General features: G+C 32.5%; 1 protein-coding gene and 1 long non-coding RNA gene across 3 annotated transcripts in view; one reads left to right on the top strand and one right to left on the bottom strand.

The window, feature by feature from the left end:
• Positions 1–8,439, top strand: part of LOC141572255 (uncharacterized) — a 106,557-nt gene extending 98,118 nt beyond the window's left edge. The window contains exon 3 of the long non-coding RNA XR_012497561.2: positions 7,982–8,439. This is a non-coding gene — a long non-coding RNA (uncharacterized LOC141572255). The remainder of the gene's footprint in view (positions 1–7,981) is intronic.
• ELP4 (elongator acetyltransferase complex subunit 4) overlaps positions 1–23,069 on the bottom strand; it is a 214,269-nt gene that overhangs the window by 111,359 nt on the left and 79,841 nt on the right. For both annotated transcript variants that reach the window (XM_019738520.3, XM_088789502.1), the window contains 2 exons: positions 5,993–6,101; positions 2,910–3,016 (listed from right to left, as the gene is read on the bottom strand). In XM_019738520.3, coding sequence (XP_019594079.2) covers positions 2,910–3,016; positions 5,993–6,101 — 216 coding nt within the window. The remainder of the gene's footprint in view (positions 1–2,909; positions 3,017–5,992; positions 6,102–23,069) is intronic.

Genomic DNA, 23,069 nt, shown 5'->3' with positions numbered 1-23,069 from the left:
AAGAAATACTCTTTTGTCTTCTCCGAATCACTCAAAGAAATTAGAGACGACTGGTTAAAGTTGCTCTACTTGTTAGAGACCTTTGGTGGCTATTAGTAAAAAATATATTCAGTTTTCATACATAAAAAGGGCAGTTACCAAGGAAAAGTTACCAGAAAAATAGAGATGAGGGTGTTTGCTTATTTCTTTTGGCCCTTGTTCCCACCCATGCTACCTTTTGTTACCATGTGGCTGACAGGAAATTTCAACATGTAAAACAAATCTACTTGTATGGAATCAGAAAAGTTCTTTCTGCTTTACCTGCTAAACTACCTTTCCCTTCTGAAAGACACAGATTCAATGCCTGGCATAGCATAGACTCAGACTTTACAGACTAGTACAGCATATATTGTATTTTTTTAATATCAGAGCAGTTTCAAAAAATTATTTGTTGTACATATTAAAACATTGCCACTTGGTAGATAATATTTCCCTTAATAAAGAAATTGTCTTGTTTCCAGTTCTTGTAATATGTCACCAAAGACTTGCTGTTTGGACATGCATTTTATAATGTACAATGCTATATTTAGCATTTAATCTTATGTGAATCACATTATTTTTATCCTGTTATAATTATACCTACATGTACTTCTATTTTTATCCTGTTATAATTATACCTACATGTACTTCTATTAGGTTTGTTTGAGTCTTTAATCTATATTTTTTTAATCACCAAGTTGAATTTTTTTTCAATTTTATTTATTTACCAAGTTGAATTTTATGGTATAAATTATTTAGAATGTTTTACCTATATTTCTAAATAAATAGAAACTTACTGATAAGTTATAAGCCAAAAAAGTAAAGGATTTGATAGACTGTATTTAATATTAACTTAAAGAAAAACCTAACTATCTATTTGTCTTTTGTTTGCAAATAGTGCTTCCAAACCACAGGGTGACCAAAGATAATGGTTCCTTTAGTTTAGAACAGTGGGAAGAGAAGGGAGGAAATGGAACAGAAACCTATGTGGTTAATAAAAGATCTTTCGTCAGCTCCAATGGTAAAATATAGTCACTATTAGAACCTAAAGTTATTCAAAGGAGAGGTCCCACTTGACATGTGTAAGTCCTTTATTCTCCCCCCTTACCCCCAAAATAAGACTCAGTGTGTGTGTGTGTGTGTGTGTGTGTGTGTGTGTGTGTGTGTTTGAGAGAGAGAGAGAGAGAGAGAGAGAGAGAGAGAGAGAGAGAGAGAGAGAGAGAATGAGAATGTGTAAACATAATTCACACTACTGAGAGACTTCTTCCCTGGGTGCAATATTTTTTTCACTAGGGAATCTCCTTGCTTAGTTCGTATGGTGATAGATATGACACCTTAGACTTGGATATCAGAATATTCATTTTAGGAGAAATGTGCTACATGGAGAAGAAAAACTTACATCTTTTATTAAAAATATAATAGAAAATAATGAGGTATACTTTCCTTGTGACACTACAACTATAACTTTACATTTACATTTATAACTATATATATTATGGTAAATTTCTCAATATTCTGTCAGAAAAACTGAAAGTGTTTGAACAATTACAGTGTTGGGTACCATTTCAATGCTTTCTCTTGAGAACTAAAGCAAATTAGCTCAAGACTCAGTATTTCTACACTCTCATTCCTTTGGCTTTAAGTGGCTTTTGAAGGGAGCATCCCTAGATGAGAAACTTCTAACACTCCTGCAGAGATGACCTGCTTGAAGAACTGGCTGCCTGATTAACTATTAACTGCTCTCAATAGGATTAGATAATTAAGGACATTGATGACCATTAATTAGGAGGAGGGCACGTTAATTTGTCACTGGATAGGGCCCTTACAATGATTTATAGGTTAGTGTTTCTTGCAAATGTGAAGAGAAAGAGAAAGAGAGAGAGAACCATTAAGTTACCTTATCAAGTGGCCAGCTAAAGAGGGCAGAGGGTCAAAGAAGGGCCAAAGTGGTCACTTAAGGGTGAAGTCCCAAACACCAAAGCTGTGCCAAGCCACATTGACCATCATTTGGTGATGAAGTTAAAAATATGCTAATTTATTGGTGGCAATTCTCTCTTTTTATGGTTTCAAGCAGTTAAGACAAGTGGCCTGCTTAAGAGCTTTTCATTTGAAAAGAGATTAAACAAAATGGTTTGTCAAGGCTGCTTGGCTGTTTTATGTCTTTGTTAAAAAAAATTGCACTGACTATACTGATAACTATCACATCACCCAAAAGCCATCTCTCTCCGAGCATTTATTTCGTTAATAAATACATCAACCCTAATTGCTTAATAGTGCTATGTTCATTTGCTCTTTAGCAAGATTAAGTTGAAATAAATCTTTTGTACTACTACTTTCTGTCACTATTGCTTGCGCAAAGGTCACAAAAAAAGTTTAAGTTGTGTAGAAAATTTACTTAAAGACACTGATGTAAATAATAGTACTTTGTTTTATTCAGCACAGAAAGCAGAAAGGTGATTTCACTACTAGTGAAAAAAACCTGCTTTTGAATGTAGATAAGGATGCTCTTGTCTTAGTCATACACAGTTGTGGGTAGACTTGACATTCCACACACAAATAAGCACAGCTCATTAACATGTAATTAAATATGCCTTGGAAAGCCTTGGAGATATGCAAGTCATACTCATTATGTAAGTTTGGAGTTTACTTTTAACAGACATTTAAAATAAAATCATTTTTGCTACACTCTAATAATATGGCATTAAAAGAAAAAAATAGGATAGTCTAAAACAATTATTTCATTATACCAAAAGAACGTAAAAATATTTAACATGAAAGATCTAAGAATTTCAATGAAGTAAAATACATATATATGTGTATATATATATATTATATATAAAGAGATACTATTTACCTCAAGATTGAAGTAAAATATAAAACTTCTCTCTTACCTCAATGGTGAATAGCTTCCTTTTTAATTTAAAAGCTAAGTCTTTGACGTCTGATACATCACAAATCAAATTATTAAGCCGAGGAATCTGCCGTATATGAATCAAACCTTGTGGAAAGAAAATTAAAAGGAAAAAATTAAAAACGCTGTCACTGGATGCATAAATTAAAGAGTCTTGGAACAGAATCCTGTAAATTTACACACAAGCATCCTCCCCTTTAAAACTGGAGCTTACTACCAGGAGCAATGAAGCAAATGGTGTGATTATACTCAAGTAATCAAGCAGAATAAGATAAACAGAAATCCTTGTGCGAGGAAAACTAATTGCACTTCGGTACAGAAGTATAGATGTAAAGAGGGATCTTAATACTTGTCAAAACTACAGCCGGTTTGTGTGTGATTTTCTCTTGTATTTACAGTAAGCAAATATGGCTATCACCTTGCATGCTGCCCACGGCACCACTGAGTGATCTTTATTTTATTAAATGCACCAGTAAGCAGCCAGCAAAACAAGGCTTATGGGTTACTGATAACCAGTGAAGCACTAATGAAAAGTATTTCATTTTGTACCTTATTAATGACTTGAACAAACCATTGAAGAAAACTACATTTTAGAGCACACTCTAGGATCAAACGTTAACCCCTAGGCCATCCCAAGGCACTCATTTCTGTGGTGTGTTAGACCTTTATGTAGCTGCTGTAAGCTTTGTAACAGTGCTAGGTAAACTGTGAGCTTTGGCCTCTTGTCAGTAGAAACACTTGCTAATTTTTTCTGACAAGGGCACTGGATGGCTTTTGTGCAGCTTAATGAAGTTTCTGACTAAACTAGGGGTCACTTGCCACAGAAGACGACATGTAGACTCTTCAGTGCATCTCTGCCTGACTCAGTTCATATTTAAAAATCACCTTCCAAAGACACTGATCCCTAAACATAGGGAAAGAAGGCAAATCCAGAGCTGAAATTAGATACATCTTACTTCTAGAACTGTTTCTCTAGTATATAGTTTTGTGTGTGCTTGGATGCTTAGCAACATATATATATATATATATATATATATATATATATATATATATATATATATATATATGTTCATTCTGGCTTAAAAGGGTAAACCTCCAGGTACTTAATTTTAGAAACAGCCCTTCAAAAATATCTGAAATATCTGACTTATTTTTTTAACTTAAAAGAATGTAATAGGTGTTATTAAGACAGCTTTTAGATACAAATTAAAAATATGTCATGCAGAACTATTTAGTGGAATATATTAGAAATGAGCACAGCATACTTTCATTTGCACATTTTTCATTTTAACCCTTCATGAGCTTGTTTAGCTAACTATTAAATCAGGAATGTTTATAGAACGAATGAATGATTCATCAAGTCTTTCTTATTAATAGAAATTTTATTGGTCATCAGAATCACCCATTAATTTGTGAGGGATAATTTATCAATTCAGCACCAAGAAATCACAGCCTTTCAACCCTTGAAATGTTTTAATCAAATTAAAATTTTTTGAATGTGAAATACAATTTTACTAAATTTACAATGTCATAATGCCTACAAATGATACTCATATGTAATTTCTTAAGGTAATACTTGAATTGTTTTAAAAGAAGATAGAAATAGGAAAAAAATTAAAGAAACAGTTTCTCCAGTTATAAGTTTTGGGGATATAATGTACAGCATGGTGACAATATGTAATAATACTGTGCTGTTTATTTGAAAGTTGCTAAGAGAGATCTTAAAAGTTCTCATGACAAGAAAAAAAAAATCTGTAACTCTGTTTGGTGATGAATGTTAAGTAAACTTACAGTGGTTACCATTTCTCACTATATCACATATCAAATAATTATGCTGTACACCTAAAGCTAATACAATGTTATATGCCAATTATAGCTCAATAAAAAATAAAATAGTTCACTCTTAATAGCTCTCTCTCTATCATAATGACAATAATACATTAAAAAAATGATATATAGGGTCAACCTATGTACGCACTTAAGCAAGTGAATGATCATGAGGCACATTGTTTTATGTAGCTTTTTGTTCACAGCTTTATTTTATAGGCTTTTGAATAATACTCAATTGTTAGATTGTGCTATTTTGTTTTTTAAAGGTTGTACGCTGACTCTCAAAGCAGTGACAATTATCATGTAAAATGTCTTATAATTTTTTCTTTTTGGTAGACTCTAGAAATTGCCACAGTCCTACAATCAGAATCTTATACAATCTTGTAACAGGCTTCAAATAAGCTATTCAGTATTCAGACTAGAGGTTTCTATGTAAGTAAAGTAGTTCCACAATAATAACAGCAATCATTAATATTTACACTGAATAAGTAAATAAGTAAAAATCTATTATTCATCACACTCTATGTTCAGTTTAGATCTAAAATATGCATAATTACTAACCTTTTCTATTGCAATAGTTCTATGTAAGAACTTTTATTAAAAAATCCCCAAATTAACCAAATGACTAAAATACTATTAAAAGTTTCAAAAGTGATAAGCTAAAAAGTCTGATTAATTGACCTGTGTTTATACTAGGGAGTGATATTTTTAAATTTGTGCATAACTCAAATTACCAACAAAATGAGAAGACAGAAAAAAGTCCAAATATAATCATGATGCTCACTTCCTGAAAATGTGATTGACAAAGACTTTTAAAACATAACACAGTATGAATTTTATTTTTAATTTACCATACAGCTAAGCTTTGTGAAGTGTAAGCCTTTATATGAAGCTGTTATTATTAAAAGTAATATATTTATTTCAAACATGGCTAATAAGCATGACTTATTCCATGGCAACTTTAGGCGACTGGGACAACAAAATGTACATGTGACTGAGCCATGCCTTAGTACTTGGGTTTGACTCTTTTCAAGAGTTACTATAGTCTGCAGTGTTAATGCACTTTGGTGACAAGCTGCCATGAAAGACTGGCCAGGAATGAAAAGAATTTAACAGATATATTATAAAATAAAATACATGCTACTTGACAGTAAATATTATGACTGGACAAGAGCTTCCAGGTACCCTAGAAGCAACCAGACATGCTGTTCTCATTGTAAAGGCGCTGCTTACCATGATAATCCTTATATAATGGGTTGGCTTCTCTCTCAGAACCAATAAATGACTCCAGATGAACTACTGTATCTGACAAGTTTGTAATACGAGCAATAATTGCTTTATTCTGTAAAATAAGGAAATAAAACACTCATGTTATATTTAAAAATATAACATCTATACAGTGCCATTATGTCATCTCAAAGACAAATTGTAGAGGAGACAGACTGCCAACATAGAGAGAGAAACGACTGAAAAGTTAAAGGTACCACAGGCCAAAAAAATATGAAAACATGCCCTGAGTTGAAAATTCCAGCCCCTGTAGATATGCTATTTTAATTTAAAGAGTTGAGGGGATACCTTAATTTTGGTAGAAAACATAAATTATTTTTCCTCTTGTCTTAAGGGGCAAGGTTACCTTTATGCTCATATACTATTATTTTTAAAATTACTTTACTCATTGCCCATTGGAAAATCTGAGGGACACCAGGATTCAGGAGCAGTATGGTAAAATGTGTAAGGCAAGGTCCCATTGTCATCTGTTAACTGGGACCAGGTCCCAGCCCCATAACAGCTGAGGTCCTCTATGTCATATTAGAAACAGAGAAGGGTCCAGCTAAGAGGCTGCAGACTGACTAGCTCTGGGGTCTTCTGTTCTCTTTCCAGATGCCGCTATTTGGCTCTGGGATAACAACAAAGGCAAAGAAAAGATGGCAGATAACTAGCACTAGACTAGTAGCCTACACTTTCCTTCCCAACACAACCTGATATGAACCCAAAATATTGCTAAACAATGCATCTTTAAAAAGTCAGGTTTTAAAGGAGCAAAAGTTCTAAAATACCCAGAATTTCACGGCTTTAAAATACAATCATTAAAAGAACAATCAGTAAATATCTTGCAGGTTTTCTTGAGTTGTTTCACTTAAAGGAAATTCAGTATTTCTTTCAGTCCCAGACAGGATGACATGTCAGAACACTGGTTTACATGCTATAATATCTTAGAAAAATTTTTGCTCTGAAGATCTAAATAAGTTGAAAAAAGTTGTTTGTAAAATTTTATAATTTTGAAACTCCCATTTTATCCACGGGTAACGTCCACCACTTTAAAACTAATCTTTAAAAAAAAGGATGGGAAATATGAAATAGTCAAGAAAATGTATTAGTCTGATGTGTCCCATTAGAGAAAAATCCAAACATAAGCAAAGATGTTCACTTTTCTGAAAATGTGATTGACTACCGAGCTTACTGGTATCCTTCTGTTTCTTAAGTCCTCTTGTTGAGATTGTATAAGAATGAAAAATAAAAGAGGGCTGGTCAATGTTACCTAACTTGGTACGAAATACTGTAGCCTCTGTCACTAAATATTATGCTGATATGACTGGTTAACTCACACCTAGGACAGTATTGGAAACACATCCTTAAGTAGAAATGTGTGTTATATAATAAAGTTTCAGCTTTTGAATCAGTGCTCTTAAAAGGAACCAGCAAAAATAATTCGTCATTGCCTTTAATATTTTCAATCACGTGAGCATCAAGTATAGAAAAACAAACATAATTTGGAAATGCCTGTTTTTTTCTAAGGCAATTTTTCATTCAATGGTGAGAAAATAATTCAGATTGATTCCTTACTTTCAGTTCTGTGCCACAGGGGATGGTCCTTCTCCAGGAATAACAGGGGCTTCAGAGGCCATAAACATGTTCCTCTCAATATTTCTTTAGCCAAAGACCATTATATCAAACTCATCCAGGTTGGGTTTCAGCCAGTTATTCTTCACCCAAACAAAAATGTCTGCCAGACATTCCAACAGCTGGGAGACAGTTCACAATGAGTCAACTTGAAAATGATTCATTGTGCTGAGAACCGAACAATGTTGGGGTGGGGGTGGGGTGTGGCTGGGTTGGTTGTAGAGGGTGAGAACAAGTGGGAGATGAAGAATAACCATGTGGTTCTCCTATTAAGAAGAATCTTAGATAACAACCAACAGGCTCTTATCGTTTCACTTTTAGGATAAACAACTGGGACGATTACTCCTGTCATGGACCATCAGATGAACAAGCACTTAAAAAGGCTACTGACAGTATTTCTTAATCAAAAAGGTCAGATTTCCTTTTGTCTGTAAATAGAAGACTTAGCCTTTGTATCTAAATATCTGAATCTAAAATGAGAAAAGTCAATTTTTGTTAGAGAGCAAATATTTAGGATTTCAGTGATACAAATTAGGATTTTCTCAATTATATGAACAATAGAAACTGTAAGTTTTAAGGATGGGATTAGTCACCCATTCTAGTAGTAGACGAGCAAAATCCTGTGCATTTAAATGGTCAACCTGACATTTATGTATTTCAAAAAGGGGTTCTTTCTTTAATTTAACCTTCAAATTTATTGGTAAAACATTTAACACCTTGTGATATTTATCAACATTCTAGGTCTTTTTAAGGTAGCTTGTGGGAGATAAAAAACTTAATTTCCACTTTGCAGAGGAAAAACTAATGAATTCCGAAGATGAAAGATGTGTCTAGCCTAGATTTCAAATCTCAGAAACTCATACGTATATTTCATTCATTATATTTCTCGGTTCCATAGGTTTGCGTCATAGTTATTAACTACAAACTAAAGTCTATATTAAAAGCTTTCATGAATTATTAGAATGAGAATAAACTTTTATCATACTAGTAACATAAAATAAGTTATATTTGACAGTGACCTAATCCTTTCTGTACAGTAGTTTTGGAAAATTGTTTATGTAATGTGGCAAACCAGATTACCTATGAAAGTTGTAAAGACATCTGAAAAATGTCTCTGGAATGAAAGCACCGGAAATTACATACCATCTAAGTTTCTGACTGAGATAAACTTTAAGTATAAACTCATATAATATTCCAATTGTTTGTAAAAGCAGACAAGATTTTTGGGTATGGAAGTGTACTTTTTTTTTTAAATTAAAATAGTTATAGATTATTTCTGTACCTCCAAGTTTCATAGAGTATTGTGTATTGACGTAATACCTTAAATTCACTCTTGTCAAAAGGTCTTTTAAATCAAATTTAAAAGACCTTTTAATATTACTATTAATACTAAATGGTCTTTTTAATAAAGGTAGGTGAATTTACTTAAAAGAATCTGAAATTAATGATTGCAAAAAAAAAAATCTTTAAAAGCATAATAATTACAATTCACTTTAGGAGGAATACACTATGGACAATAAATTGTAATAATATCACTCACAGTCTTTAGAAATCTTTAGCATAATGATCTGAGCAGAGGCCTTGACATTGGAAATGTCCACATTCTCATCCTAACAGATTCTAGTGTTTTTATGTCATTAGCCAAGATACAAAACCTCTTTGGCCTGCAGTATATGTAGTTGAAAATGGAGAAATAAAGGTATTTGTTCATCGATTACGTAGACATAAATTTAAATGTAATGTTTTTTTTGTTAGTTTTGTTGTAACATTACAGTTTTCCATAAGAAACACTTAAATATGGATTTTCAGGATTCACCAGTATGAGTAAATTAATGATTAGACTGCGAGCATGGCATAATGACATCACCCAAGTATATACAATGATACTGCCACCCCTCCTCCTTGCCCATCTGGATGTGAAAATCTAGGATGGCTCAAAAATCCTTCTTATACTAGACAAATCTCCCTTCACTCCTGGGTGAAAGTTGTCAGCTCTGGATAGGAGCCAAGACATGACTAGGAGGGAAGCCAGAAGAGAAGAGAGCCAGTGTCCAGGAGTTTTAAGAGTTTGCTGGCAGTCTCAAATACCATTGTGTTAAGTTACATAAAAGGCTCTTAAAACTTTCTGTTGCAGTACAATTTCTTAATTAATTAAGTTTAAGTTATGTCAATAAGAAAGCAAATCCGACTGTCCAGTTGTCCACCTTCATACTCTAATTTCACAAAAAATTTGAGTTTTTGTTTTGACTGTCCCTTGTTTGGTTGGTTTCATAGAATGTTTCCTTTTTGCTTTTATAGAATGGTAACCTCTTTTTATTAGGATACACCAAATCCATCAAATGGACTTTAAATAAAGGAAGATTAATTAATGCTCCTTTCTAATTCAAAGCTCATAAAGCCAAAACTATGAACTTTGTTAAGAGATAAAAATTCAACTACTGTCACATAAAGCTCCTTCTGTTTTTTTTTTTTTTTTTTTAAATATAAATAGTTCAGACACTTATTTAGAATAACCAAGCAAGAATCAGAATACCTCAAACCATGAACTTTCTTGGACCTAATTGCCTCAACAATATAAAATATATAGTTTGTACTAATACAACATATACTTCCTGGAAAAAATTTAACAAGAGAATTGAAAGGCAATTAACCAATCATTAATTATTGAGAAACTTGAAATAAATAAACAAATTGACACAAAACATTGATACAATGACTCAAATAAGAGTATGTTCTCAGGTGACTCAAATAGGGTAGGAAAGACAGCAAACTCAATATGAAAGGTAGAGACCCCATTTGAGTTTGGCACACACACACATCAGATTTGAGACTACATAGCACAAAAGCATTATTAAGCTAACGTTGAAAAGTTAAATAAATATTTAAGTTGCTTTATGTTGGTCTCTACCACATGACATGATGTGTGGGTGTGTATACTCAACAACTCAAGTTACGATAACATTTTCTGAAAAAGATACACATAGAAACAGGATCATACTAGAACTTACGACATTTCTTTACCATGTAATAAAAAGCAAATTGGATAAAAGGATAAATCTAGGGATATTTAATGAGGTATTTGCTTTTCCATGCTTAAGTTCTTCATCCTATAGAAATTGAGACTATGAATAAAATTGCTTATACTACTTATAATTTTTTACAAACCTTCCCTTTTTCCCCCCAGAGTTGTCACTTACTTCTGTGGATCAGATTTTTGTTTTACTTAAAAAAATTGATAGTGGGGAAAATAATTCTGTTCGTAATATTTGAAAAAAAGACTAATTTTATCAAATAAAATTATACTAATAAACATTTATAATGTTAACAATATTATTAATATGTTAAGGAAGGTATTAAATTAAATCTTTTCAGATGTAACACTAAATTTTATTCAGTCAGACATAGTTCATTTTAAAATACAGAGGAACTTTTGTAAATTTAAAAAATTCTAACTGTTAACACTTTTTTGGTAGCATAACATACTGATATTTATGCAGGGAAATCATAAAACAAACACATTTTGGTTCCTTTTCCTAATGCTTAAAATATATCAACAAGGGAACTAATGGTAAATATACTTAACCTTAAGGGCAAGAGAAATTGCTAAGTAAATTGCTAAATTTTATGAGGATTAAGCAACGGAGCAAAATCTTTTTGTGTTTTCTATCTAATCAAATACTTGGCATTCTAAATTTTGGTATGAAAATGTTGGTGCTTGAAAATTGCAGAATTTTTTAAAAAAGAACACATGATGTTATTTTCCGAAATGTTATTTACATTTACACTGGCCTCAAATGCTGCATGCTTTGCAGAAGATTTATTTACATCAATTTTCTTTTTCAGCAAGTTATTTTATAAAAAATTAAAAAAAAACTTACATATTCTGAAAACTGTTATAAATGGGGTGAACAAAATATTGTAATGAACAGGCTGTACAGAATAATGGTATAATATTCAAAATTAATTTAAGGCATTTTTTTCATAAACTATATACCATCTAGTTTCACATGATAGAAATCATTCATATAGAATTTGTATTTTTTCCATAAAATGTTTTATGGGTAACTTCCTAAATCAGAAATTTGTTGCTTACTACTTTACTCTTGAAACCATTAAAATGCAATTCACAGATGTCCAAAAGCTCACACCCTGCCCGGAAAAACAATTGCTAATATCTAAATATCAAACAGAGCATCCAGCTGATGTTTGTGATGCAGAGGTAGGTTAAAGATACTAAAGTTTAAAACCAGCTTAGAATAAAATTATAGCCTGTCATCAGGAACAGGCTGACAGAGCCAGGTCCAGATGGGAGACTGGCTGGGAAAAAGCTGAGGCAGGTGGGAAAATGATGGGAACCTGACGGAAGACAGGACTACTCCCTCTGCTGGCAAGGTTCTCACCTGCTTGAATTTTTGACTAATGCCTAGCTTTTCTTTAATTATTTAAGATATAACCCATAAATTATGTAAGGTGTTCCTTCTTCAGTTGGCTGTTCTGTGTTTGCACATTTTCAAATTCATGGTATCCTATTTCTTACCAGATTAATTTGTCAGAAAGATAAGGATCCGATGTTTCACCAGGAGGTCCAATTGTTTCTCTTGTAATTAAATTGCATCATAAAAATAAGCAAACATAGCAATGCTTTTATAACATAAGGTTTTTGAAAATTAAAAATGCCTTTGAATTATGTTTGCCCATGTATATACACCTTCTTGAAGACAAAATACTCTTGGGCTTTACAATCTCTTTCGCAGACTCTGCATAATGTCCCGTAATGAAATAATATAGAAATGAACCATATAAATCAACTATACAGGGAACAAGGAAACAGCATGTCACAGCAAAACAGCATAGATGTACAGCGCCAAACCTATCTGATAATCTAATGATCTGAGTTTACAGATATTATGTACTAATATGTAAGAAATTAAGAACTGACATTTACACAAAAATTTGTTAAATTTTACAGAAAAATTATTCAATATTTGATTTTCAATGTAAGTTAATAGCTGCAGCAAAAACATTTAGTAAAAATCTGTTCTAAGATTTTGGACTACAACCAGAAGCTCCCAGAACAGGAGGGATCAGCTTTTTCACCCACTGTTCTCATCTGAATCCTGGCTTCAAAGCTATTCCAGCTCCCAGCTTTCCAGAAGGCTCCATCCCAGGAATCCCTGCCTGCCATTTGGTTTGCTGATTGTAATCTCTCAGGACTTTCTTACAGTGGCTCTACTATGCTGAACTGGCACTTGCTTCTAGAAGTGAGTTATTATTAAACCTGTAGGTCAATTGTGGCACTAACAACTCTTTGGAAGCTTTCTGCCACAGTGTACAATTTGCTAGTCTAATTAAATATTAATTCTAAGTGTTACATTTTGTGGCTAAGAGCTTTTATTTTTCATCACCAGCCTGAAGAGAAAGAGGTTACAAGGCTAATTTAATCTCTTCCCTGTCCTCCCCAACATTAAAGATTAACTACATAGAGTGTGAAAACATTAGTAAAGAAGCAGGAAATCTTTAGATAGTAATAATAATGTAATTAATAGCAAAGCGCTGAAACATAATGTTAGGATATAATATATGACCTGGTACTTAAACAACTTTAAATTTATAATTAGTCACAAGCATGTTTCGTCTCAACACTACGAAATAAGTGTCATCCTTTTTTGAAGACAGTAATCTTTCTTGAAGCGAAGGTATGCATCCAAGTATATAAACAGGAATAATTCAAAACTTACATTTTCTCACAGATATTTTTCAGATAGCTTGCAATACCAAAGATAAAAGGTTTAGTAATTTTATGTGCAAAATAAATGTAAAATTAAATAAAGTTGTACTTCTTTTCTGGACACAAAAAGTGATTCAGTAGAGATAGCCTATGATAAAAATGTTAAAGGTCCTTCCCCTTCTTTTCTTCTACCATGTTTTAGGGGACTGAACACTGAGGTCCCTCCTTGCTTCTGCTCCCAGAACAGTTGTGTCTGTGCCTGGGCATTATAAAGACTGTGCCATCCAGTAGCCAAGGATTCCATATGCCCAAACAGATGACTCAATCCCCACACCGTGATGAGACTTTGCCCTATTTCTATCATTGATACATTTGAAAATTTTGGCTATAAATATTACTTTAAGAACCACCATCATTACAAGGAACTACAGCATGAGGTGCAACATGAACTATAACATCACAAAATTATTTCCGAGAGAGCAAAAAAATATTTAAAAAAAATTATTTTTCTTTTTATGGTTTACTGAATATGCTTTGGTTAGATTAAGTATAACAAAAGGTTTCTAAAGGGTAATTTTTTCCTTTTAAGGATGCATAGGTATCATATTGACAATTAAAAATATCCTGCTTTTATTTAATATGCATATTTACACTAAGATAAAATGGTACACATATTTTTACTAATGCTGTATATAGATAGAAACTTATACATAATTTGGAGTTTATTTATGTAAAAAGTTTCAAACATCCTTGAGGAAGAAAGTAAATCCATATGTATAATGCATACAAGCTAAGATTAGATTTAAAAAATTAATCAGATACCAGCAAGTGCAAGATGAAAGAGAAGGAAAAAAAAACAACACAAAAAACTGGAGCTATAAGAATTTAGCTCCCAAGAATTTAGATCCCAAGCCTACAGTAGCAGAGTTGAAACAGAGTTCTATTATTTATTGTAAAGAAAAACAGATGCTGTTTACAACTCATCAGATTTATATGAAGTTACTAAATTTTCAGACTAAACTTTTTTTTTTTAACAGACTAGAATTTGGCAAATATGATATAAAATTAATACGGGTTTAATATTATTCAGTTCATCTAAAAATTGCTTCTTTATAAATTAAAAAAATGCTGATTTCTTACAATCTATTTCAGAGTAGTTGAGAAGACCTAGAAAAATTAATGGCAGGTTTTCAGTTGAGAATGTCTTGATTAAGGAATTCATGAAAAATTGACAGCCAGAATATTTGACTTTATCCTTTAGTAGTTGGTAGTTATGATCAAAAGATTAAACCTGTAATTTTCATCCTTAAATATTTTCCTTAACAAAGTACATTTAAAAGACCATTTAAATAGATTAAGACATATGACAGAAGGTGGTGTTCTGCTTTCCTATAATGATGCTCATATCAACAATTACATTAAAATATTTCCCCAAATTTTATAGTTATAAAACGCACAAAGGCCTGTTGTTCCTTCACCATGCAATTATTTTCAGTTCTTGTTTTAAGAATAAAAGACTTCACACTGAGAGAAATTCACAAGGCCACTGGAGTCCACATTTCATAATCCCATATTAGTGGTTGGTTCTAAAGTAGTCCATTACTTGACTTAGAGGTTAGCTGCTAAAATACTCAGCATGAACACAAAAGTTTATGGATGTGAAAAGATTTGTTCTGACTTTCTCTACATTGAAACATACTGCATGTTTCAACGTACTGTATTGAACCACTTAAATGGGTTCAAAGCTGTAATACATTAATATAGTAGATTATTTTGAAAATATTGTATATAAATTAAAATAACACACTATATAAAACCCTATTCAATTTTCAAGAGACACTATAATAAGGCCTTTTCTTCAGAAAAGGAATTTTCCTTGATATAAATTAACATGCTGCTGATAGTTTTCTTCAATGAGATAGCTGGGGAAAAACTTCCACAGATTAAATTGTTGGAAAACATTGGTTATATGATAAAAACTTAATAAGGTTATTAAGTGACCAAGTGCTAATGATGACCAATAAAAATATGTGACAGGCCAGTTTCAAATCTGAAATCTGTTCTGAATAAAAAGAAGTGTAGCTCACCAACTAATGTTCTGCAAGCAAATACATTTAATGCTGGCAATACTTAGATTATTCTAGAATGACAAAATGTTATTTCATATTTTATTATCAATAATGTTAGAGAAGTTTTCATTCCTCTATTATTATAGCTAAGGAGAAATTTATTAGGTTGTAGTTTATGTTTAAAATTTCTTAAAAGTATAGAATATGACTAGATTAGCAATAATAAAAAGTAAATTTTCATTCTGAAAGGAAAGCTATAAAAAAGGTATATATATATATATATTCCTTCCCTCTTTTAACCATAATTCTAAGTGTTTCAATATTTCCTGAGAAACAATTTCAGGTAAAAACACTTTTATCAATAAAAATACAAATCAAGAATAACCTGTCACAGATTGTGTAAATAAAATGCATAAGCTAGGAGAAATTTATTTTCCTATCACCTTGCCAATGAAATCATAATAAAACATGAAAATAACATTTATTCTTTTTGCAAATAAAAACTTATCAGTTACCATTTTTTCCAAAGCATACAACTGTCACTGGAAATTGAAAATAAAATTAGCTTAAAAGGCAAAAATGTCTGTATAATTTGGAGGTGGATATCAGATTCCACTAATAATAAGCCAGTTCCCATTTATAAGACAACAAAATATTAGTTTCATGTCTTGCTAGATATGGAAATCAAACAGTACTCTATTGTAACTGCTTCAAAGTGATCACTGCAAAAAGTTTCAAAGATATTTGTCTTTCTCTGACTTACTTCACTTAGCATAATACTCTATCACTTTGTAAGTTATATAAATGTCTAATCACTATGCTGTATACCTGAAACTAATATAATACTGTATGTCAAAAAATAAAAAATAAATTAAAGTTACGAAGGGCGCACAAAAATTTGTTTCCGTTATAACAGCAACTGGGAAAAAAGCAACAGAATGTTCAACGTAGGTGAAATATAACAACCCTTAATATGGAAATTTATACTTAAGTTCTGAAAAGCTGAAATAATGTTCTTATACTTAAGATAATATGTAGTAAGAGTGTCAAGGTAGGTTTTTAGTTAGTTTTCTTAGATGTAACCTTTACTTCCCCCCCTCCCCAATCCACAACAACCTTCACTTGACAACAGAGTTTTGAACAGTTGAGTTGTGAGAATGTGAGCAGCTGCTGTTATTATAACTAAAGGTCTGTCTACTGCTTGAGTCTGAGAGACCACATGTTCGGCTGTCCTCTCATCTTGCCATCCTCACCAATTAACTATTAACATGGAGGGCTGTACACATGCTCTGGGGGACTCTTTAACAGGCTTCTTGGCGAGTGGAACAACTACACAGCAGGGATCTGGGAACTGAGTAATGCTGGAATATAGGGGAGCCGTCCGTAGTTCTGCTCCTTCTAATGACTCTTTACTCCATAGTTCAGCATGTAACAAAGTCTGTATTTAACTTGACCATTTTCACATTCATTTTCAATACAATGTCTTTGGGCATATACTAAAACTATATTCTAGAAAAAAAGATTATGAATAATACTACTATACAAGGAACATTGTTTAGGACTATATATATTTATAAGATGATATATTTGATGGAGTAAGTTTAGTGTTTTCTTAACAGATATTTAGAATATAGTTTTATACATTTGTTTCAACATATGCTTGCTATTTTTTCCTGTGCTGTTATGGAGACAATCTTTAATCCAAAGGAAATAAAAAAGTTCAAGTTCAAAGTTGTGAGGCTGAACACAAAATATTTCAAATGCAAATTTAAAAATAATTCTTTCTCCTTTTAGTTGCAAAGTCTTATTACGACAAGTTAAAGTCAGTCTTGAATCTATGTCATTATTTTACCTATTTTAACTTTTTACCCTCTTTGCAATTTCCTTAACTATGTGTTCCTTTCCTACAATGAAATTAAACATGGGAAGCATGCCAAAAGTACAATAAAGGGTAACTAATCATTACTGTACAAGTCTGACAGAATGCTAATAACTAAAGTAAGAACACCAATCGGCTGTTTTACCAATCTAAGAGATATATTTTATATACTGTTTAATCTAGTGTTACTTTCTATAACATATTCAAATAAAAGTACCACAATTATGTTATATATCGATGTTTAATTATACGACAAAAATTCCAAGGATATCAAACTACATTTCTATTTCTTGCCAGAAACCACTTTACTATCAAATTCCAAGCTAAAGTGTGCAAATGCCGACATATACTAATTTTCTGCTTCAGCCATACTATCTTTTATTTTGCTGAAAAAGTTCCACGAGGATTGGGACTTAGCTTGTCTTGTTCACTACTATATCCCCATGGGTGCATAGCACAGTGCCTGCAATAGATATTTCTTGAATAAATAAATAAGTTAAATTACCTTTAATCAATCAATCACCATTTACACCCTAATTTAGAATCTGCAGGGATGGCACTGGTTACAGTGACAGGAAGTTGGTGTATGATGTTAAAGAGGCGTGTTACAACATGGTATGATGTTACTAAGATTTAGATGGCCACCTGACTTTATCCATGCCTCCTGGTCTGTCTCAGGACTAACCTGAGACGACTGTCAGTTTCTTTCATAAAAAGAGGCAGGAAGCTGAAGATTTCTATTGCTTTGATGGACTTGTACACCTTATGTTTGGAAGCCTCATCTCTGAACAAATTCTCAGTTTTGGAGGTCTGTTTAAGCAATAATAGTGAAGATGACAATTATTAACATCTATATTGAGTGTCTACTATGTGCAAGTACTATGACTATGTCAGCACATGGTATTGCTAATCCTCTGAATTGGATATTCTTTACCCCATTTTTACAGATGAAGGAGCTGAAGCAGAGAAAGTTAACACTTGACTAAGACCATATAACTATAACAATTGGATCTACCTGCCTCCAAAACACCAGGCTCTTTGTATCATTGAGTATGATGAAGGCTACTTTTATGCACAGTCTGTTTCTTAATTTTGACCCTATTTTAGCACTACTATTGAATAAGCAGCATTACATGGTGGTTAAGAGTTTGGTAAATAGAAGGGGACTGCTTAGGTCTAGATCCTGCCACTCAACTAACTATGTGACCTTGAGAAAGTCAATTAAATTTTCTGTCCCTTATTGCCTTATCTGTAAAATGGAGGTACTGATACCATCAACCATATAGGGTTATTATGAGGACCAAATGAGTTAATGTTTGAAAAGATCTTAGGACTGCAACTGGCCCAGAAAAATCACTAAGTAGTTTTATTAAATAAATTCGTAATCCCTTGGTTCTGTGTAGTATTCCAGTTCTTATTCTCTTTCCTTAGCCTAAACATTGTGATTCTCCTAGCCAATCTTTCAGAGTTATTAAGAGTATTATCCCCTATTTATATAATGACTGGTTTAAGTAAACTATTAAGTTTTACATTTTTTCCTAAACATTTTGACATAGAAACAAATATGTGGTCAGGTGTTATGTTCAAAGAGCAAGAAAATATTTCTTTTTTAATAGCTCACTTGGTATTAGGGCCAGAAGGCTACTGTATTATAACTAGACAAAATTATCCAGGGGACTATTGTATAATCATCACCAAAGTCTGACCCTATGTTTTCCTAGTTACATTTCAAAGTAGGCTTTTTACTGTTATTTTTCAAAAGCATAAATTTAACTATATCTCTTCCAGTTATATAGGATTTAAGTATATCTGTAAAATACCAATATTTAAATATTGCTTAATGGTCAGACATACAGACACCTTATCATCTCAACCATTATTTAATCAGTGGTGAAGATGGGATGACTTGAGGTCATTTGATAGTATTACTGCTGTACCCTTACGGAGCAGCCACAGGAATCACTGTCACAAACATTCACAGTGGGTTTGGAATCACTTCTCTAAATAATAAAGACGATCGCCACCAAAATGGCTTTTGAAACTTTTTCATTCTTTTGTGTGTGTGTGTGTGTGTGTGTGTGTGTGTGTGTGTCTAAGTCCTTTTGGGATATATATATGTATATATATATAATATTAATTATTTTTCTTTACTTTAAAATTACACATAAGAAATAGGTTTCCATCTTTTTTATCCTCCCCTATCTAGAATGTCACTTTTTGCTTAATCTTTCACATGTACTAATTTGTCAAAGATTTTACAATTCTTTTCTCTTTAAAAATACTGAACACTAGCAATGCTAGTCTAGAAATATTTTTTCCTAAGTTACTGCCATCACAGATAGTTACAATTCAAGACACATGATGTAGTGTGACTGAAAGAGTCTAAGTTTCAGAATTAAACAGATCTGAGCTATATATTAGCTTTAAATGTGTAATAGATGTGTGACTTTGGAGAATTACTTCAGTTTAATCTTCTTTGCAACTGGCATGACACCGGTCTTGCAGAGGTTTTGTGATGATTAGAGAAACTATATAACCTAACAGCGAAGATGGTGGGGTTTGGAGTCAGGGAAAGACATGAGTTACAATGTGACTAGTCCTGACACTCATTAATTGTGTGACCTTGTGACAACAGAGATAAGGGTTGTGGTGAAGATTCAAGGACATAATATTTGCACAGTACTAGGCATGTAGCGTGTGCCTAATAAATATTTGTAGTAATAGTATAGTTTTAGTGGTAGTGTGAGTACCAGTATTTTCACTGGTCTCTGGTAGGTCTGCGCCAGGTTTATTTATCATCTTAATCAAACAGCTCATTAAATTTAACTAAACTACTATTAAAGTATTAGCTTTATAATGATTTAACATCATTAACAATGCAAACAATATAAGTATGTGTACAATGTCTAAGATGATTAGAGAAAGAAGTTTCCCTCCAATATTTGTGTGTTTATTTTATTATTATTTTTTAGGATTTAAATCTGAGATTTTAATATTTTATTTTTCAATTATAGTTAACATTCAATATTATTTTATAACGGTTTTGGGTGTACAGTGTAGTGCTTAGATATTTATATAATCTATGACGTGAACTCCTCACTAAGTCTAGTGCCCACCAGGCCCTATACATAGTTATTACAATATCACTGACTATATTCCATACGCTGTACTTTACATTCTCGTGACTATTTTGTAACTGCCAATTTGTACTTCTTAATCACTTCACTTTTTTTCACACAGTTGCCTAACCCCCCTCCCATCTGGTAACCATCAGTTTGTTCTCTCTATCTATGAGTCTGTTTGTTTTCTCTTGTTTATTTTGTTTTTAGATTCTGCATATAAGTGAGATCACATGGTAGTTCTCTTTCTCTAATTTATTTCACTTAGAATAATACTCTCTCGGTCCATCCATGCTGTCGCAAATGGAAAGGTTTCATTTTTTCATGGCTGAGTAATATTTCATTGCATATATGTACCGTCTCTTCTTTATCCAATCGTCTTTTGATGGGCACTTAGGTTGCTTCCATATCTTGCTATTGTAAATAATGCTGCAGTGAACAGAGGGGTGGGTATGCCTTTTTAATTTTTTTTTGATAAATACCCAGAAGTGGAATTGCTGGGTCATTAGGGAGTCTATTTTTAATTTTTTGAGGAAGCTCCATACTGTTTTCTATAGTGGGTGCACCAATTTGCAATCCCACCAACAGTGCACAAGGGTACCCTTTTCTCCACATCCTTGCCAACACTTGTTGTTTGTTGATTTATTGATGATAGCCACCCTGACAGGTGTGAGGTGATGTCTCATTGTGGTTTTAATTTGCATTTCTCTGATGATTAGTGATGTTGAGCATCTTTTCATATGTCCATTGGCCATCTGTATGTCCTCTTTGGGGAAATGCCTATTCAGATCTTCTGCCCATTTTTTAATTGGATTGTTTGGGTTTTTTTTGGTGTTGGGTTGTATGAGTTCTTTATAAATTTTGGATATTAACCCCTTATTAGATGTATCATTGCTGAATACCTTCTCCCATTCAATAGGATGTCTTTTTTTTTTGTTGATGGTTTCCTTTGCTGTGCAAAAACTTTTTAGTTTAACGTAGTCCCATTTGTTTATTTTTACTTTTGTTTCCCTTGCCCAAGGAGATATATCGGAAAACATATCACTAAGAGCAATGTCAGAGAATTTATTGCCTATGTTTTCTTCTAGGAGTTTTATGGTTTTGGGTCTTACATTTAAGTCTTTAATCCATTTTGAGTTTATTCTTATATATGGCATAAGAAGGTGGTGCAGTTTCATGTTTTTTGAATGTATCTGTTCAGTTTTCCCAACACCATTTATTGAAGAGACTGTCTTTATCCCATTGTATATTCTTGCTTCCTTTGTCATAGATTAAATGACCATATAAGTGTGGGTTTATTTCTGGGCTCTCTATTCTGTTCCATTGATCTATGTGTCTATTTTTATGTCAGTACCATGATGTTTTGATTACTGTGGCCTTGTAGTTTGTTTGGTATCAGGTGACATTACACCTACAATTTTGTTCTTTCTCAAGATTGTCTTGGCTATCTAAGGCCTTTTATGGTTCCATATAAATTTTAGGATTATTTGTTCTAGGTCTGTTAAAAATGTCATTGTTATTTTCATCTATGGATTGCTTTGGGTAGTATGAACACTTTAGCGATGTTAATTCTTCCTATTCATGAGCATGATAGATGCATCCATTTATTTGTATCTTCTTCAATTTCTTTCTTTAATGTCTTATTATTTTCTAAATACAAGGCAGTTTTCTACTGCCTTGGTTAAGTTTATTCCTACGTATTTTATTTATTTATTTTTTTGATGAAATTGTAAATGGGATGGTTTTCTTAATTTCTCTAATAGTTCATTATTGGTGTATAAAAATGCAACCATTTTCTGATTAATTTTGTATCCTGCTACTTTACTGAATTCATTTATCAGTTCTAATAATTTTTGGTAGAATCTTTGGGGTTCTCTCTATATAGCAGTAACATGTCACCTGCAAATAATGACCGTTTTACTTATTCATTTCCAGTTTGGATGCCTTTTATTTCTTTTTCTTGTCTGACTGCTGTGGCTAGGACTTTCGATACTATTTTGAATAAAATAGTGAAAGTAAACATCCTTGTCTTGTTCTTCATCTTAAGGAAAATGTTTTTAGCTTTTCCCCATTGAGAATGATGTTAACTATTGATTTGTCATATACGACCTTTACCATGTTGAGGTATGTTGCCTCTATTCCCATTTTGCTGAGCGTGTTTTATCATACATGGATGCTGGATTTTGTCAAATGCTTATTTTCTGCAGCTATTGATATGATCATATGATTTTTATCCTTCATTTTGTTTATGTGGTCAATTGATTTGCAGATATTGAACCAAACTTGCATCCCAAGAATCATGGTGTATGATCTTTTTAATGTATTACTGAATTCAGTTTGCTCGTATTTTGTTGAGGATTTTTGCATTTATGTTCATCAAGGATATTGGCTTATAGTCTCTTTTTTTCTTATGTTTTTGTCTGGTTTTGGAATCAGGTGGCCTTCTAGAACAGGCTTGGAATCCCTCCTACCTCCTAAAATTTTTGGAATAGTTTGAGAAGAATAGGTGTTAATTCTTCTTTGAATGTTTGGTAAAATCCACCTGTGAAAGCATCTAGTCCAAGATTTTCATTTGTTGGGAGTTTTTTGATTACTGATTTGATTTCGTTAGTAC

The sequence above is a fragment of the Rhinolophus sinicus genome, chromosome 14 (genome assembly GCF_057876585.1).
Source record: "Rhinolophus sinicus isolate RSI-liver-muscle chromosome 14, RSI-T2T, whole genome shotgun sequence".
Lineage (NCBI taxonomy): Eukaryota > Metazoa > Chordata > Mammalia > Chiroptera > Rhinolophidae > Rhinolophus > Rhinolophus sinicus.
The sequence above is the reverse complement of the archived record's forward strand: the minus strand, read 5'-3'. Positions and strand labels throughout refer to the sequence as shown.